Source organism: Notechis scutatus, chromosome 3 (genome assembly GCF_049901735.1).
Source record: "Notechis scutatus isolate UNSWTSFEM ecotype Mainland chromosome 3, rNotScu1.2, whole genome shotgun sequence".
NCBI lineage: Eukaryota > Metazoa > Chordata > Lepidosauria > Squamata > Elapidae > Notechis > Notechis scutatus.
The window spans coordinates 101,805,359-101,825,743 of NC_142011.1; the positions used below are offsets into that span (position 1 = coordinate 101,805,359).

Sequence of the window (20,385 nt, forward strand, 5' to 3'; positions counted from 1 at the left end):
TGCAAACCATTGAATCTGTAAGCTTCAGGGAACATGTTTGGTAAGCAGTCAGCTGAAGTCAATTTCCTGTAAAGCATTCTTAAAGGGAAAGTTTTCCATTTCATGGCTTATAATTCCCTTCTTATTCATTTCTCAAAACCTCAGTAATAAAGTCATCTGTGTGGAGTCTTATACCTTTTGTTTTGTCCTGGGAAAGTAATAGAAGAGCTCAGTTTTTCCTGGCATGCTGTGAATCTTCTGTGACTCTAGATCTTCAGTAATGCTTTAGTTTGCTCAAAAGGCAGAACTGTTTCCAGACGTGCAATCCTCTTGGTAGTTTCTGTTTTAAATTGAATTTCAAACCATCACTTTGGAGGACAATAGGGTATTTGCAAAATGACCAAAGTAGTGTTTTTGATTTTTGAACAGTTTTGGATTTTTTTTCCTGAAATGTTTGCCCCTTCTCTTCCTCCTCTTACTTCTTCTTGTCAGGAGGGTAGAACTACCATACTCTAGAAAGTTCTTCCACTTATTAAACATTTGGATACATTGAATTAAAGATTTCCTGGGCTAGATGTTTCTGGTGCCTTTTGTTTTGCTTTTTATGATATACTTGTTGCACAAACTGACATTTCAGCATTCCTAATCATGTGATCTTGTTTTGAGGAAGGAAGTTCATTGCAATATTTTTTTAACTGAAGGTTAGTATGGGATCTAGCAACAAGATGGCAGTGGCTTGACTGATTTCCTTATCTGGCATCAATTACCTCAGGGTGCTTATGTGATGAGGTGGACCTTGGGAGACAAGACAAAGAGATGCAGCCAAAGAGATGCAGCAGGAATGTGGGTGTGGCAAGGAACTTAGAAGACACCCTCCCTAGTTTTGTAAAGGAGGTTGGGGGCGAGATAGAGAATTGTATTTCAGATTTGCAAGATTCTGCTAATGTAACTTAACAATAAAGTAGAATTAGCTCATCTAGTTGTGTTTCCTGTCTGGTGAATCTAGTAAGGCTGATATGCTATCTCAGGAAAATAACTAGCACCAATAGAATCTTAAGTCTATTTAAAAGCTAAACAGTTATCGATAGCAAGTAGAGACACACTGCAACTAATACCCCCAGCCCTCCTGTTATAGCTTGCGTTCTCTTGAGAGGTATTGTAGTTTTATATGCCAGTCTGATTATTCTAAGAAAATTAAATTTGATGCCATTTGATAAGAACAAGGTCAGAATTTGTTAAGGCTGTGGGAAAAAGGTCTCCATTTTTTATTAATTTTGCCCACTTGCATGAATGAAGGAACAAAGTAAGAATAAACAGATCATGTGCAGTAGCATATTCACAATAGATCAGGTTGGGCTATAAATCCTTACATTATGTGCAAGAGTGAACTAATGGGCAGCATACAAATTGAATAATAAAGAAGAATGGTTAATGTCGATTTAAATTTACAGCACCCATGGCTATCATTCTTCATGCATGCTGGTACTTCTTATCTGCAAAAAACAATACAGGTAGTCCTCAATCTACAACAGTTCATTTAGCGACCAAAGTTACAATGAATGGTATTGAAAAAAGTGATTGTTTATGATTGTTTTTCACATGACGGTTGCAGCATTCTCATGGTCATATGATCAGGATTCAGACATTTGGCAACTGATTCATATTTATGATAGTTATGGTCTAAAATATGATAGATTTGGTTGTTATCATCCTTGGGTCCTTGAAATTGTGGAACTAAAAGATTTAAATTCCTAAAATACATTTATATTTATTACCTCATTCTAGTCCTTCTTGCTTTGGGCACCAGGTTTCAGAAAATTCCAGGATAGAAATTACGCAGCACTTATTGCAAATTATTAGGAAGTATTCATACAAATATCAAAACCTGTAACATTTGTATTCAATAATGTGTAACTCTGCATATGAAGTATGCAATTTTTCAACAGCTATAAATACAGCATATGGATACAGGCCTGTATCCTGTTTGGAAGTGACCTCATCTAATTTCTGTTGGTGGTTAGCAGCTTTTCTATCACATGATGTGGCTAAGGAAACCTCTGAGTCTTGGCTCTTTGCATTCTCAAGCAAGTCAGCTCTTCTTAACAAGAGGTGATACTCAGTGAAGCGTATTTAAAAAGAAAAGTCAAGCTCTCAAGTCTTCCAGGTTAACAAACTGTAGTCAAATGCTGAACCACAAAGCTGCTATTCAAAATTCAACCTCAGAACACTGTAGAATTCTCCTGCATTAAAAAAAGTAAAAAGCAGGGGAAATGATTGCAGCCAAGACTTCCTATAATGCAGCTGGATCCTCAACTACAATAATCTTTTGTAAACGTATGAGATTGTACATAACTGGAGCTTGCATCCTTTGCTGAATATTCCATAATTTCTCCTACTATTTTTTTCAAACTTCTCTCTACAAAAGTAAAACATTGATTATTTTTTTAAACACAGTATTCTTGATTCCCAGTTTTCCTAACAGGACTCTTTAAGTACAAAAATTATGAAATTTTGAATAATTCTTCCTAATCACCCATCCTATTCATGTCAGAGGAACTGTTCAAGGTGCTTGCGAGTTAAAAGATTAGCCAATGACATCACCATTGCCCTAGAAACACCTGTCGGGGCTCCTTTCATGTCAATGCAAGGAGCTGGAGCAAATGATGGGAGTCCACCCCACCACACAGCAGCACTCAAGTCTCAAATGTGGGCATGCTAATTTCCAACCCAACATCCTAACCACAGGAGCCACTGTGCTCCCTTCCCAATCTAATTGCACAGGACAAATTAGGCTTCTAATTTTTTTTTCTTTGGAAACCTAGATGACATCTTTAACTTACAAAATTTAACTACAAAGATACCGTCCTATAGCTTGAACTCTAAGAAGCAGAAGAAAAGTTCATGGCATCATACATGTAAGCAACAAGGCCACTTGGCCAGAGCTATGAAATACAATTAGTCTTCTTGTTTCTTCTTTTATAGCTTATGGTTCTAGTCTACATGATTTAAGCACAAAAATGAGCTGACTACTAAAGTTTGAATAAAAAAGGGGGGGGCTGTTTAAGGAGCAAGTATAGCATGGAGAGTAAGCTCCAAATTAGAAATTCAAATTTTGCCTGTGCTGTTAACTTACTAAGTGCTGTGAAGCAGCTAAATCTGTATCCACTTTTTATCTACCGTATGGAAATCATAACAGATATTTTAAGTGTCTGTTGCAAATATCACTAGATAGTTCACGGGAAATGCATTGGACTTTATAAAAGTATTTAAAAGATAATAAATTGTTTAATATTTGGGGGGCATCGATACTCCTGCAAGCCACATTGATTAAGAGAGGAAGACATTGTTGTTCTATTGTATAGTTGGGGCACCATTTCCTTTTTGTTATGTAAGGTACATCGATAGATCATAATCCGATTGATACTGTTTCTCCAAAGATGGGCTGTGTAATCTGAAAACACTGTAGTGCATAAGTTTGGCGATTCATCATCTCTGTCTCTTTTAACTGAGTTTATTTGTCTTTTGTCACTTCTTCCCTTGATTTCAGAGCAATTAGAGGGGGAATAATTAAAGCACAGTTTGTGTTGCCCAATATGAAAGTGGCCTGATAAAGTCATCTTTATCCTGAACAGACAACGTGTGTCCATGTGGCTTTTTGGTGCCAGTCAGAATCTATGTCCCTGACTACCTTTTTTTCAATGGTCTTTAATCATAAAATTAAATTGGATGCTGGGAAGCAAAGCACCAGCCTCTGAGCTGGAGATAAGAAGCTGATTTGTTTTCTGTAATTGGCTGGAGGAGCAATTTCATCACTTGATAAGATTCACACAGAAGCCATTTTATCATCACTCCTACCATCTGAAAATTTCCAAATCTGCTCCAACATAAATAAATAGATTATCTCCAATTATTGCTATGACCCCTTAGACTATTATATTAAAAGTGATAACTAGTTAACTATCCTATTTCTCTAGATTTCCTGGGGCCAAAAGTATGGAAAGTTGACATATTTTTTTGTTGGACATCCTGATTCTTATTCAGAGGGAACTAGTAATAAAAAAGGAAGGGTAGAGAGAAGAACAGGAATAAAGACTTCTTTTCGGTAAATCTTTGCAACATTGGAAGACTAATAGACAGTTGTATGTTTCAATGCCAGCTCATAGCTCTTATTTCTCCAGAATTATGGGAGTAGTTTCATGAACCCAAAAACATTGTCTCTTCTGTTTCAGGAAACTCTGAGTTTTGCAATGGTCTTTCTATATACAATGGAGGAAATAATGTTCTCACTACTGCAGGAGTGTGGTAATTGGACACTCCCATCTATTGGATAACCCAGCGCTTTCTCCTCTTGTAGCATTTTGGAAAATGAGAGGTTGAAGAGCAGGAAAAATGGATCTGCATACCCACAGACTGTCATCCAGATTTCCATGTGATAAATAAACAGCAGAGCAGAGCAAGGCTTATTTTTTTTTAAGCCCAGGCTTATTATTTCACACAATGGTTCATTTGTGGAAGAGAGACCTAGACAGAAAGCCCAGTGTTTTCTATGTGTAAGCATATGGATTTATGTTACACAGACATGGATTAAAGTTTTCCTTCTTACTTGCAAGTTGCCCAACAGGTTGCACCACTGCTTCCTCTGTGATGTTTGTATTGTGTTTTGACATTTGTAAAGCTGGAAAGTATTGCATGACTGTTTTGCCATTTATTTTTAAGGTTAATGCTTTTAGTGTTGGCTGATCAAGTGCTTAAAAATGAAACCCAGCCTCTGAAAGATTAATTAGTTTACCAAAAAGACATAAGAAAGCAAACTTGATTGTATCATACTGAGCTAAGATGAAACAAAGACCAAAAGGAAGATTTAGTTTTTTGAATGATTTGTAGATCAGAAGAGAGAAAGAGCAGGATTTTGAAGGGGAACTGATATTGCAATGGGTGATCTTGCTTGGGTTCCCTGATCAGTCTCTGTTCAAGGTAAAATGGGGAGTGTACGGGACTTAACAGAAAAACAGAATAACAGAATTGGAAGGGACCTTGAAAGTCTCCTAGTCCAATCCCCTGCTCAAATAGGAAACCCTATACCATTTCAGACAAGTAGATGTTCTTAAAAACCTCCAGTGTTGGAGCACCCACAACTTCTGAAGACAAGTCATTCCACTGTTTAATTGTTCTAATGGGTCAGGGAATTTCTCCTTAGTTTGTTCTCTTCTTGATTAGTTTCCATCCATTGCTTCTTGTCCTGCATTCAGGTGCTTTGGAGAATATGTTGGCTCCCTTTTCTTTGTGGCAAGCCCCTTAGATATTAGAACACCACTGCTATCATGTCATCTCTAGTCCTTCTTTTCATTAAAATAGACATACCCACTTTCGTTAAACTAGACCTACCCACTTCTTGCAATCACTCTTCATATCACCATTAGTCTCCAGTCCCCTAATCTTTGTTGTTGTGCTGTCCAGACAGTTTAGAGTTAATGGGATTTGGGATAGTTAGTTAGGAATTGAGAGCTGTCCCCTTAAGGGAATGCATCATGGTAAATGTAGTTAAGGTATCCTGGGAAATGTAGTACATGTCATGTGGTCACATCTGTAATCCTGATTGGTCACTGAATTGACCCTTGATGCGTTGGGGGAGATTTCTTCACTCTTGCCTGAACACAGCCTCATGGTAGCAGCTCTACCCCCTGATTTTACGACTATGGGATGAAATATGGGATAGAAGGATTACTATCATTTACTATTCTGTCTTTTGGTTCACTTGCTGAATATAAAGACAGATAGAATAACTCTACAAATTCTTCCATACAAAGTTTCTTTTATTGGATTATATCAGGTATCCTTAAGGTAACTCACAGTTATGCAAAGAATTGGACATTAGATGCATCTTGACATAACTGTGAGTTACCTTAAGGATACCTGATATAATCCAATAAAAGAAACTTTGTATGGAAGAATGTGTAGAGTTATTCTATCTGTCTTTATATTCAGCAAGTGAACCAAAAGACAGAATAGTTGTTCTTCTTCACAAACAAATACTTCCTTTCCTGAACTAACCAGAGTGATCTTAGGCATAGTGAAGGGATTCTCCTGGCTTCTTGTGTTGGAGAGAATTAAATTTATATGCAATGTATTTTCCTATTTGCTATCTGATTCTACTCATTCAGCGGTGTGCATGCTAAGTATGGTTTTTATACTAAATGGTAGAGCAAAAATTTGGGTATAGATAGGATCTGTAACTGGCATGGCTTGGATCTGCTGAAATTTAGAAACTTTATTGAAATACAGGATATTAAGGCGGTCCCTTCCAATAGATTGATAAATCTGAAGGGTTTTTTTAAAAATAATTTTTGATGATTTTGCAGTCGTCTCTACAGGTGATTGTTTTGAAATCTTGGTCTCCCTCTGAAAAGGATGGTAACATAGTTGCTTCAAAAAACCTCCCTGATATGTGTGAGTGAGCAATTCTGAAGGTTACTAAGGTAACTACCATGAAAGCTACAATAAGTAGCTTTAAGGATTTAAGGATGAGAATTTAAGTTTCAGACTTTTACTTCCATCTTCAAATCTACTGTCTTTCCTAGCTGGAAAGAACCAAAAGCAGAATGAAACCAAATTTCTTAACTTTGCATTATTTATCTATTATTTCTTGAGTGTTTGGCTGCATGCTGAAGATAAGACCTCATGATTGTCCTGCTCATCTGTTTATTTACATTGGGAAAATGGTCTCCAAGAAAGATTTTGCAACACAAAAGCATTGTTCATAATGATCGATATCTTATATATTACAATAATTGCTTCTCACATATCTGTGAGAGAATTAGATTTATTTTGGGTACCTGGGATTTATTCATGCATGTTTGATTGTAGGCATTCAGTTGCCCAGAAATTCCAGAGCTGTGGGCTAAGGCTGGAAAGTTAAAAATGTCCCCAAGAATCCAGTGGCAATTACTTCCACAAAGCTGGCAAGAAAAGTTCATAAATGCAGTTACCAATGTTAAGCTTGATTCAATAGCATCTTCACTCTTGTTACAGCAGGTAGCAGCCTCTAGATACTTTGACTGATATTAAAAATATGTCAAGCAGGGTCTGCTTAATACTTGAGATATCAACAAAAAAATGCTAGGGTTGTAGACTAGACTGGAAAGTAGAGCAACAACAATTATAGAAATGGAGGCAAACCCCTTCTGTATTGGTCCAAAGAAAACTTCATGAATTCTTCACTTTCATTATAAATAAAGATCCCTTGCTTACCCATAGGTATTTTGTACAGGAAAAATACTATTCTACTTCCAGAAACAAATAGAAGTAGTTCTATACCTCTGAGAGAAATCTCATTAATGCATCAGTTGATTACCTGTGCTTGATGAGCCATCCTAGGAAAATCCCCTTAGAAACCTTTTAAGTTATCTAAAAGTTCTTGCTTTTCAGTAGAGACTTTCAAATATGCAGCAGGATTATCACTTAATCATAGCAAGATAAAGAGTCACACTAAATCATGGGTGAACAAACTTGGAAATGGCAGTTTAGGATCATGGTATCTCTTAAGCCATAAATTGAAACAAACTCTGATACCAGGATCCTTTTTTTTTCTTCAGCAGCTAATTTTTTCATTAATAATTGCCATTCTTATTCCTCCATCCCAGATTTAAATTGAATAGGTGAGTAAAAGTAATTAACAAAATGTTTACAAAAATAAGTTCTTGAGAATCTATATTTATACTTCATTAACTTCCTATTTAGAACAGAAAAGTATTCTGTGCAGATAATACGCTTAGTTCTGGTTCAGATGACACAATCCAGAAAATAGTTTCATGTTTGCTAGCATTCTACTGTATCAAGCTAATTGTTTGTTTGTTCCCCAAACAAGAAAAAGAATAATTGTCTCATCCCTGTGGAATGATGATGTCATGTTGTGCTATACAGCAGGCAAAGCTATCTAATAAATTTTAGTAGTTCCCTGGTTATTAGAATCAACTAAAGAAATAATAAATAATCGTGTTTTGTTATTCCAAAGATTAGGTTTAGGATCTTATTCCAATTTTCGGAAGAGGTATAGCATAATGTTACAGAAGATTGTTTGGATTAAATTAAGTGGTAACAGAATGAATTCCCAATTGGTAAAAATTATTCCAAAAATACTATATTGCCAAATGCCTGCTAGTCTGTTTTTAAAGAAAAACTAAAACAACCCCCCTCATTTTAGTGATATAATAATAGGCATTTTGAATACCTTTATTCATTCTGATTACCCAAACTTACACTATCAAGTGAATCTAGTAATTGATTATTCTATTGGCCTTTAAGACTAAAATTGATATTTTTGGCCTTTAAGACTATGCGCCTCATAACATTTCAAATCAGTCTGTTTTCTTTGGAACTTTTATGAAGTAAAAAGAGTCTTTGGCTCTTCTAGTGTTTGACAATCTGCTATAATACCCAGAGAGTGAAAAATGATACCCTCTAACTAAGCTATTTTTCTTTAACCCGGGCCCACTGTCATTTTAGGATTCAGGAAGGGTGCTACTCCTATCTCTGAAAGCATGTGGATGTGCGAGAAGACCCATTACCAATGACAGTGACTAAGGCAGAAGGGATGAGCATGTTGTATCTTCTCTGCATTCAGATACCAGCACTCCACAAATGGTCCTGGTTAGAAATGAGCATCACAATTAAATTTGAAAATATGGGACTTAGTCCTACCACTGCAATGATGAAAGTTTCTGGGTCTTCATCTGACTTCTTTTCTGCTTTTGGTGGAAGCTTCCAGCCATTCCCCCCCCCCGCCCCCCGTCCCCCGTCCCAAAAACCTTATGCAGGTACTCTTTGACCTTCAACAGTTCACTTAGTAAATTTATGTGACTTATGATCATTTTCTATAGTTACAACCTTTGCAGCATCCCCATGGTCACATGATCTAAATTCAGATGCTTGGCAAGTGACTAGTATTTATGACAGTTGCAGTATCCCGGAGTCATGTGATCATCGTTTGTGACCTTCTGACAAGCAAAGTCAATGGGGAAGTCAGATTCACTTAACACCTGGGTTACTAACATCAATTGCAATGATTCAATTAACAACTGTGGAAAGAAAAGTCATAAAATGGGATAAAACTCATTTAACAGTCTCAACAACAGAAATTTTGGGCTTAGTTGGGGTCGTAAAACAAGGACTATCTATATGTACATATGTGCGTGTGTGTGTATCCATTCCATTTCATTCTCCTCATCAGCATCAAACACCAAGTGTTTACTATATGTTTGTTGAAATGCAGAGTCCGGAAATAAGACTTAAATCTCGTATTTGCTTACCAGTTCCACTGGCAATATAGTGGGAGCCATGTGGGACATCCCATAGCTAATTGGGGGTGGAAACTGCATCATTGCAAAAAAAGACATCTCAACCCAGAAAGAAGAGAAATGTGACAAAGAAATTTGAGATTATTTATACTACATGTACTGAGTTAATCTGAGAATTCTTAAGCCAGCAGTCTGTCAAGCTTCTGTATTTTACTCTTTTCAGAAATCCATGTGATTCTGCCTCACAGGATGTAACAACAGATATGATAGTCTTTTCCTACTTTTTTTTATAGTATTCATGGCACACTACCTATGATAGAAGAGGCAATGAATAACCAGTATCAGAATTAGTAATTACTATAGCCTCATTTTTCACAATTGTGCCCAGGGCCTTTTTAAATGATCCAAATTTCTATTATCACAACTGTCAGTATCAAATTCTCAGTTTAACTGTGCACTTTAGGAAAAAAGTACTAGTTCTAAATGTTCCTGCAATAAGTTTCAATGCATGAACCGAAGTTCTAACACTGTCAGAGAATAACCAATGTTCTTTAGCCACATTTTTTTCTCTTCTATGTCATTATATGCCTTTATCAGATCTTCCCTTATCTTCCTTCATGCTAAGTGAAATAATCTTTCTTTGCAGGGAGCTGAAACTCCTTAATCATTTTCATGTATGCATGCAGATATATATTATAATGTATGTTTTAAGTGCAGCTACACAACACTCTGAAACATGTTCTTATCATAGATTTTTACAGTATTAACAATTATATTTCCACTCCTTTTCTTAAGGCTTCCAAACATGAAATGATTGAATTGTCCACTTTGACCCTAAGATCTCTTTCTAGAGGCTGATCTCTATCCTACTTGCCTCATCATGAGCTCCATTACTATTTGGGGAGCAAAGGGATGGATGATGTCATCTTCTGCCTTCCCCTAATCTTCTGGGAAGGTGATACTCATCTGAATTTTCTGGTTCTACAACAAAAGTAATGCTTCTCCTCCTCTATGATTCAAATGGGACAGTCCAGTCCACCTGCTCAACCTCATTCCATCGTCAACAAAGGCCTCCTTTCAAATTGGCCGATGTGTACTCTGACAGGCATGCTTTCCAGAACCCATTCTCTGTATTTGATGGCCATTTGTACTGGTCTATTTGTTCTTAAAGGCAGAATTCCCCCCTCTCGTTTCTTTTTATAGGTTTAATAGCAGATCAGTTAAATCACATTTATTATTTTTTTAAAGGTCAGCAGAGAAAGGATGATTTCTTTTTTAAAAAAAGCACTGGGTGAAATTGACCAGAGTTCTATCAAGTGTCCCCTTCTATAGCAGCCTAAGTTCCAGAAAAAATTAGAAGCTTCCTTGCTGAAGCACAAACTGGACAGTAGCAAGCCCTCACAAGAATATCACCAAAATAGAGGAAGGAGTTGAAATCCAGAAAGGGATTTTATTCATTTGACTTCATTTGCAACCAGTTCATGTGTAGGATTCAAACAATGTGGAAAAGCTCATAGTCACTTAGTGCCAGCTTATATATGAAATTTTAGATTTCTTTGCCGACTTGCATCAATTTACACTTGTTTACACTGAAATATACTTGCTGCCTAGAATGCATTCTTCTTATATTATTAGAATTATTCCATTATTTTGGTGAGGGCTTTTTGGAGGTTAACAGCTATACAGTGGTCAAATTAAAGATATCTATGTTGATTTCTAGTCTAGGTAGTCAGAGAGGCATTTTTATCTGTCTGGTTGTCTCAAGCCTCATATACTTTATCAGGACAATTTGTCTTTGTACAATTAAAATAATAAATTTCAAATATAATGAAAGTTGATCAAATTATATATTAATATCAGGATCCTTTTGGTCTGGGCTGCTGTGGGGCTTTTGCCCATAAGGCTTTCCTAAAACAAAAAATGTCTTAGGGAAGATGCTAGAGGGAGGCTCTTTCACATACAAAAGACAAGATGTCAAGGCTGAGCTTTCATGTAGCATGGTGCATTACTTGCCTGGTTGTTTTCATAATAGGCTTTGCCTATCAAAATTATTTCGTACCTAGCAACTGAAAAAATAAGTAATTGCAAAAAAACCCTTCAGGTATCAGAGACCCGGTGGTGCAGTGGTTAGAATGCAGTTGACTCTGCCCTGGACTTTGATCCTGACCAGCTCAAGGTTGATTCAGTCTTCCATTCTTCCCAAGTCGGTAAAATGAGGACTCAATTGTTGGGGTATGTAATATGTAAACCACTTAGACAGGACTGTAAAACACTGTGAAGTGGTATATAAATCTAAGTGCTAATGCTATCAAGAATGAATAGCTAAATAAGCATTCAAGGTTTTATTTTCCTTAAAACACTATGTCAAAGAAAACCAACTTCACATTTATTTATTCAAATCAGTTGTTTCTTGTATCTTTCAGATCCTTTCAAACAGCCTTCCTTTGAAAGTCAAGCATTTTTAGAAGCTGTCCAGTTTTTCCGTCAGGAGAAAGGCCATTATGGGCTGTCGGAAATGATTATAGGAAATGAAAATCAGGTAATTACATCAGGAAGCGTGGGAATAGAAAACTTTTATGAAAAGTCTTCCATTCTTTTCGACAGAATTCCATTCTTTATGGAAAGATTTTTCTGAAAAGGATGTTCATCTCAACCATTCTCAAGTCTAACCAATTACTTTTCTCCCTCAAACCAAAAGACAAAATTATTAAATTTTATCTCTTTCCAGATTCTTAGCAACCTTGTGATGGAGGAGCTCCTACCTAGCCTTCAGAGCATGGTGCTCCCTAAAATGAAAGGAAAAAGAAATGACCGAAAGCGGGCATGGTTTAGTGTAAGTACTATATTATATTTCCTGATCAGGAAGTTCTTTTTAAAAACGAAAACCAAAACCATAAGTTGATAACCACTTCTGTTCAAGAAAGTCACCTGAATGTGTATATGAAGTCAGTAAGTCTTAAACTGAAATAAAAGTAGACTATTTTCATGCTTTTGAAAAGTAGAATATTTCAGAGATGTATGTTACCTTTTTTAAAAAAAATAGTATGTTTCAAATAAGAAGCAGGTTGTTTATAAGTGTAACTAGCATTCAAACCATCACTCCTCTAGAATGTTCCTTGCTAGCAAATGGCAAAACTCAGACTTCTTTTCACTAAATATTTCAAAACCATTTGTTCTTTCTTTAATCTGGAACTTAGTATCTTTCAAGAGGTGTTGCAGCTAGAAATAGTCACCGAGAGACAAAGGTTACAGGTAGTCCTCAACTTACAATAGTTCATTTAGTGACCATTCAATGTTATAACAGCACTGAAAAAAATGACTTATGACTCTTATGACTTACAACTGTTGTAGCATCCCCATGGTCACATGATCAAAATTCAGATGCTAGGCAATTGACTCATATTTATGATGATTGCAGTGTCCTGGGGTCATGTGGTTATCTTTTGTGACCATCTGACAAGCAAAGTCAATGGAAAGCCAGATTCATTCATAACTGTGTGACTAACTTAACCACTGCAATTATTCACTTAATATCTGTGGTACAAAAGATTGTAAAATGGGCAAAATTCAGTTAACAAATGCAACAGAAATGTTGGGCTCAATTATAGTCAAAAGTCAAAGCCTACCTGTATTAATAACATATGTGACTCTCTACTTATATAAAAGTTATATTTTAATTACAAGAGTATTCATTAACTTCATGGTTAATTCATGAAGCTGGTTTGGAGCTGGTTTGCATGGATGGCAAATAATTTCATTCATGCTTTTTGTTATAGATTCTAGAAGAAACATACCATTTGGTCCATGATCAGGTATCAGATGGTTTACGTGCTCTAAAAGAAGAATGCAAAAAGGTCACTCTAGGACTAGAGGGAACTATTCGTTCAAATATAGACCAGATTGTCACTTCGAAAGACTTTCTGGCTACAAAAATAAAAGGTAAGTTGAATGTCACACAATCAGCCTTTTGTGTTTTTCCTTTTTACATCTATTAATCACAGTATCAGTTGACAATTCTAATTTGCATATAGCTAAAAGAAAATTAATTCAGACTTTTTTTTTATGTTTGCCTCTTTTGAGGATATCTACATTTATATGGCATGGGCCTAAATATTTTATAATATGTTCATACTGCATGTTATTTCTTTTGAGATGGAAATCCCTGTTTAAGTGCATGCAGCAAATGCATGCTTAATAGTGTATATGATGTAATTCTATTTTGTTAAAAAGCAAATAAAATAAAATAAACAGTATAGTACAAATGAAGATGATCAATAGCACTTCCAGTTCTGGCCTGCAGTTCGGTGCACATTTATTGAGCAATTACAGCTTTTTTTTTCTTTAAAAAGCATAAATTGGGTTGCGTATCTTGTCAGAATATTGGAAAATCTCATAGTAACAGAATCTGCAAATCAGTTCCATCACTGAGGAAACTTTATTAACTTGAGTTAGAAATAATTAATTATCATATTGTAATATTATTAAAAGTATTTAGTTGCCTGCTATGGAGTATCTCCATGATGACTGAAACCCAACATTTATAGCTGTTTTAATGATATTGGTATTACAATATGGTCAAGAAATATACCACAGACTAACACTTGGTGGAGCAGTCATGGAAAAAATGTCAAATACTGTGATGTGTCTATACCAGTGTTTTCAACCTTGTAGTTCTTATTTGGGTGAATTCCAACCCTCAGGCTACTTGGGAAATTCTGGGAGTTGGAGTCCATGCATCTGAGAGCTTCCAAGGTTGAGAAAAAGTTGTCTATACTGTAAAAATCAGAATCTATGATACTCCCTGTGATACTCTATGGCAGCAGCCCTAATATTTTGGGCACCAGGAACTGGTTCCAGGGAGAGAGGTTTTTCCGCGGACCAGAGGGGACGTTTTGTATGCTGATTGCATCCCATGGATGGGGCTTTGCTTGTTTGTGTGACCCAGTTGCTCATATGTTGCGGATCGATGCCAGTCCATGGACCGGGGCTTGGGTATCCCTGCTCTATGGAAATGGAAGTTGGACTTTAAAGAAGAAGGATAGATAGAAGGGTATACATGCTTTTGAACTTTTGTATTGGAAAAGACTCCTGAGAATACTGTGGACAATCAAGAAAACAAACCAAAGGACCACTGAACAAATTAACTCAATTTGTCCATTTGAGCAAAAATAACCAGGCTTTAATTATTATATTTCGGAGACATTATGCAAAGACCCAGATTCTGGAAAAAATCTCTAATCCTGGGAAAGGTAGAAGGAAATAGAAGAATATTAGCTATAGACGGACACAGTGGTAAAGAGCACACTGTTGGGAAACCTGAAAGAACAGGTTAAGGATAGATCACCATGGAGAAAAACTCTCTATGTGGTCACTGGGAGTTGAAAACAATGACACATAATCAAATCAATTAATTAATCAAAAATTAATTATTTCTAATCCAAGTAAATAAAGCTTGCTTAATGATAGAACTGGTTAGATTCTGATACTACCACATTTTTCCAATACTGTATTCTAATATGACATGCAGACAGGGCTCATCCTGGTGCAAATTATTCTGCATCAGGAATCTATTGAAGTGACCAGATGCATTCAGCTTTCTAGAGAAAATATCTTGTATTTTCTTAATTCTGAAATGTAATTGCATCATAGGGCAGCATCATTGCATATTATGCTGGTGGTTTTATACTGTACTTGTATTCTCTTACAGTGAAAAAGGCCCATTATTATGTTTTTCAATTAAGTGGTATGCTGGTATGTAAAATGCACCAACTTATACATTTTGCATTTCTATAATATGTTGTCTACATGCATGCATAAGTAGTCCCAGTCCTACAATCCAACTGGTGATAGATGTTGGTTGTGTTCTTTTTGATAATAAAAATTATGTGTGACCTCATTCTTATAGTTCCCTTACCTATTTCCTTTTTGGGCAATATGGAAACTATTAAGCTACCTTTGAACTGTAATTCACCACATGGCCCAGAATATCCTTTGCTTTCATAACCAGTTTGACGTGTGTGTTTTGGGGGATTGATTTAGACTTTTAAACCTTGCAAAGCTTATGAAAATTGAATTGACCCAATAGCAGATAATAGCAGCAATCTAGAAATCAATTTTTTTGAGTTTCATGCCCAGTGAAAAGAAATTAATGAGTTTTATTTATTTGATTTAGAAACCATCTGACTCTCTCCCACCTCTTTGCTTGCTCTGTGAAGCTCTGGAGGGTATTTTTCAGTGTACCTGTTACCATTATTGCTAAGTAATCACATATTTGCTAACAGGCTTTTCAGAGTTTTACATACTACTGTACTATATTACTCTAATGTTGAAAACTGACAGTGAAGTCAGAATTGATGATCATATGACCATGGGACACAGTGACTATTATAAATGTATGCTAGTTGCTGAGACTGGTTCTAAATCTATTTTTTGAGTGCTGTTGCAAATTCAAATGTTTGCTGAATGCGCAGACAGTAAGGGAGGACTACGTGTAGATGGCAATTTTTGTTTAAAGTCTTCTTCCTTCTTAGAGTTCAACTCAGGTTTATCTTAAATCTTCAGGGAGCATAGCTGAACCTATCCAGATCTGTTGCAGTGAAAGTATTCAGCCCTTTTTAGCTTCTGTACTAGAGGAACTCATGGGGCCAGTGAGCTCTGGATTCACTGAAGTCTGTCTGGTGTTTGAAAAGGAAGTCAACGCAATCAGCCAAACCTTTCAAGCAACAAATGATGTTGCAACACTAAATGAGGTAAGCAAACCGTGATGATAAATTGTTTGCCTTCTGCATGAATGGAAGTCACTTAGGGTCATTAGCCTTCAGTTTCTTCTCTGTGGCATGATAGATTTATCTTGGTCAGATGTTTCCAAGTCTGACTGAGATCCCATACTCTTGCCTTTGGCAAATAACTATCTCTTAGTTTCTATCTGTACATGAAAAATAAGAAGAACCTGTCTCACATGAAATGTATAGAACAGGATTATAAACGTTGGTAAACTACTTTCCATAACCTGGACTTGTCATATTTTTGTTTATTGTTAGACAATCATTCCCCTGAAAATCTCAGAAACAACATGTTTGAAAGGGAAAAAAATTGTACAATACAGCCTACAAAAATATAATCTTTAGATATGGATAATATAGATTTAGATACTATAGATAAACTGCAGCAGAGCAGAAGACACGAGTCAACCATGTAACATGAGGATACAATTCAGGAATTGCCTTCTTTCCTTTCCCTTTCTTTCCATGATAGCTTAATCATTCCTTTTTACTGAGGAATGCCAGCAGAACTCCAGAAATCTTTCTCCCTTACCATATGATACCAAGGGCTGCTGCATTTGTGTAACTACTGGGTTACACAACCTTCTAATTTTTAATGGATAGTAAATGTACCATTACTGGAAAATCTACTTCCTTCCCAATCTGTGTTTCTGACAGAATGTGAATCACCTGATGAACCTGCCAAACAACTCTGTCAAAATGGAGCCTTGCTATCTAAAAGTCAATTTTCTTCAAGAGCAACTCCAGGACCTCAAGACCCGCTTCAAATTCCACAACATTGACTTGGTTATCCAGAGGACAGATAATGTAATGCAGGAGGTATGGTATGATTCATATATACTTTGACCATCAGCAATATGCAGGCCGATTTTCTGAGGAGTTTAATATAGCTTTGGATTACTTGCCAATCAATAGTTGGTCACCCCTTTTATGATTTCTAATGATTTGGGATCCCAAATGCAAGTTAGAATTCCTTTTAGAGATGTAACCAAGGCCCCTTAAATCAAATCTCTGAATCACAGTCATGAAGGTAGATTCACTCCCATCTGGCAAGGTTCTGATGATATAAACATAAATGGTTTGTGGATTATGCTGAGCCACAGTTTATTGAGCATGATTTAAAAGCTCTAATACATGGGTTCATATAATGTACTAACAATAAACAAAAAAAACCTTCATGATGACTTTATGTACAAACCAATTCATGGAATAATTCATGAAGACAAAGGTATTTGCAATAAGAAGAAAAAACATTGCCAACATGCCTTGTAAATAAATATTTCTATCTACAAATAAAGTAATTAGATGTTGACAAAGAGACAGATGTGAGTGGCAGATGGACATCTGCAAGAAAATAAATAAGGCAACTATTTTTTTATCTGTTTTTAGATTCTGGAAAATGCAGTATACACATTTGAGCAACTACTGGGTTTAAATCACTCCAAAGACATAACTAAAATGGCAACAGCCATTGAAAAAGTCAAACTTCGTGTTCTTAAGGTGAAGTATTTATTTCTTTTGCTTGTTCTCAAAGTAGGAATGTTGGGTTATAATGTTCATTATAAAATCCAAATGCCAAATAAGGTATTTTATTTATATTTCTATTAATGAAAAGTACAGATAATTATTTGAATTGTCTAGATGAAAAATACTACATATTTTAATAGTATGTCTTCAATCTGTATTGTGTTGATAAGAGATAATGGTGATCATGATAATATATTGAAAACACAGTAAAGGTGTGTTTGAGCAGAGCTGCTTTTATGGGAAAATAAATTTAATGGTACACCTAAAGGAGAAGAAGTTGAAAATTGAAATTTGGAAATTGAGAGAGATAATAAGTAAAACAGCTAACATTTTGAAATCATTAAGGACTTACTGAAGGAAAGGAAAACTTGGGTTTGTTCATGGTAGCAAAATATGCATTACATCCTATTTAAATGTATTTCTATATGGAGCCTGAGTTGCATTAGCTAATATATCTGAAGTTGGCCTTCTGCATAATTAGAAATCTGACTTATAATTCAATTCTGAATGGACATATACTATCATATATATGTGTGCAACATGGATCTAAGACGACTTTTGCAAAAAAAAAGAGAATTGACAATAAAGTGAGCAGCAAAATGTATATATGTATGTCTTTGAATTTGCATCCTATGCTACACTATGCAAAGTCAGATGACTATTTTCCAATTCCCCTTCATATCTGTTGATAAGATTAAATACACTGTCCTGGTGGAGATTGGATGAGATACAGAACTTTGGATATGAGTTTCAGAGCAAATCAAAGTCACTAAATAGAAATCAGCTTTTTAGAAAGCCATTGTATAAAATAAAAGGGTAAAGTCTTGTTGGAATCAAACTTGATTCTTGGAGGGTTAATGGACAGGTCCATGTAATGTTCTTGGCAATAATACCAAAATAGTTTCCCATTGCTTTTTTGCATTTTTAAAAAACTTCCCAATCTATAATTCTGATATTTCTTAATGGCTTTCCACTGAAGTACTTAGCCATTTCCATCTTTGCTAAGCTTTTCAAGATCAGTCAAATTTGAACTGATGTATAGATAAAGAGGATGGATTTGAAGAAGAAATGGGGGAAATGTTACGGTACAAAAGACAGAAAGTGAGACAACAAAGATTAAGCCTGGGATTTGTAGAAAGTGTGCAAACATTTCAGAGACTTCCCTAAATCATATAGTTATAAAAGAAACGATAGAGGGAGCATAATCAGACTTTCAGTGTTATGATACTATAGCCAATCTGAGTAACTGTGAATCTTCCACTGAGTTATTGCCTGCTCTGGTTCTACCTTATAGGGCTGACAGTTCCCCAACCTGATGTATTTAGATGTGCTGGGGATTCTGGAACTGTAACCCAGACACCCATAGAGGCATATTTTAGAAAGATGACATAAAAGGCATGTCTGTGTTTTATTGTTGATACAGTGCCATATACCTAGTTGGATCTAATATTGAGAATAAATGAATGAATAAATTAACAAATAAATACATTTGCTTATCTTCTTAAGATCTTTGTAAGCTTTTCCTTTTTTTCCTTATCTTTCTTTTCATCTTCTCTCATTACTTCTTTACTTATTTTTCTTTAGTCTTATTTTCAAATTGCAATACTGTTTTTATTCTGTTGAAAACTTCCTTAGTAAAAAGTGATATATTTATATAAAAAAGTAACATCGAGTTTGGCTGTGATCCTACAGATAAATATGAAGGAATAGTGATAGTTATTGGCTTTATGCCTTGATTTTAGTGTACGTTAGCAGGGGAGAAAGTTGGGAAGTAGGTGTTTGGCTCTCCAAAATCTCATACCTGATTCTTCTTTTTCCACAAAATTGGCAGCAATATGATTATGACAGCAGTACTATCCGGAAGAAAATATTTCAGGATATCTTGGTCCAGATCACTCTGCCCACACTGCAGCGGACATTGGCTTCAACATATAAACCGGTAGGTTAATATACTGACATAGATGACTCAAAAAGGATTTGCAAATCAAACCTAAAATGCTAATAATGTCAGCAGACAATGGTTCTTTAGTTTTAAAGACTGTGGAAATGAAATTATAGAGACAAGATAGCAACAGAGAGTTGGAATCAGCCTTAGTTATTCTTAGGGCCAAGCCATTGAAATATGTAGGATTTATGGTTAATTTAAATCCTGCCGATTTTCACTGGTTTAGATTACATATGACAAGTTTTTCTTAAACCTATCTATCTTCCTAAAACTCCAAAGTTGTTGTAAAAAAGCTAGTCTTTTCTTTTTTTAGAAAGCCAAAGGAATATATTGGGGGCAGAATATAGATAGTTCCTCATGTTAGAACAAATCATAAAATATAAGGATTGAAGATGACCTTGGGGAGAATCTGTATTTTTCTGCAAAATTAAAAGATAATTAAAGTTACTTTGGGCAAAATGATAAGATGTTGCAAAGAACCCCTTGCATATTATACCTATAAAAATGAGTTAGAACTTACATGATCCTGTGTATAAAGCATGTGTTATGTTTACTTGAAAAATTAATTCATGCAGTTCTTCTTATGGACATTCTGTTAATGAAAGAGATATACATAAGAGTGAGATATTTTAAAAACAGCTGGAAAGACATAAACATGTACATAGTATTTGTGGCATCTTCTTGCAATGGGTTCTCAGAGCTTGAGAAAGAGGAGGGCAGTTTGCAAAAGACTGCATGTTTTTTAAATCAATGTAGATAATTTTTTACCAGTTTAGAAAACTGATAGCCACATTCCTGATGCATCAAAGAGTGATCAGCAAAAGAATTAAGAAATCTATCTATTTTCCTAATAAATGAA

The 20,385-nt window shown here is 35.6% G+C and overlaps 1 protein-coding gene across 2 annotated transcripts in view; it reads left to right on the top strand.

Annotated features, from left to right (window-relative positions):
* The window catches only part of NIBAN1 (niban apoptosis regulator 1), a 74,422-nt gene that overhangs the window by 48,907 nt on the left and 5,130 nt on the right, over window positions 1-20,385 (top strand). For both annotated transcript variants that reach the window (XM_087960849.1, XM_026669269.2), the window contains exons 6-12: window positions 11,696-11,811; window positions 12,001-12,105; window positions 13,049-13,211; window positions 15,834-16,021; window positions 16,712-16,873; window positions 17,444-17,554; window positions 19,413-19,520. In XM_087960849.1, the coding sequence (XP_087816975.1) occupies window positions 11,696-11,811; window positions 12,001-12,105; window positions 13,049-13,211; window positions 15,834-16,021; window positions 16,712-16,873; window positions 17,444-17,554; window positions 19,413-19,520 (953 nt within the window). The remainder of the gene's footprint in view (window positions 1-11,695; window positions 11,812-12,000; window positions 12,106-13,048; window positions 13,212-15,833; window positions 16,022-16,711; window positions 16,874-17,443; window positions 17,555-19,412; window positions 19,521-20,385) is intronic.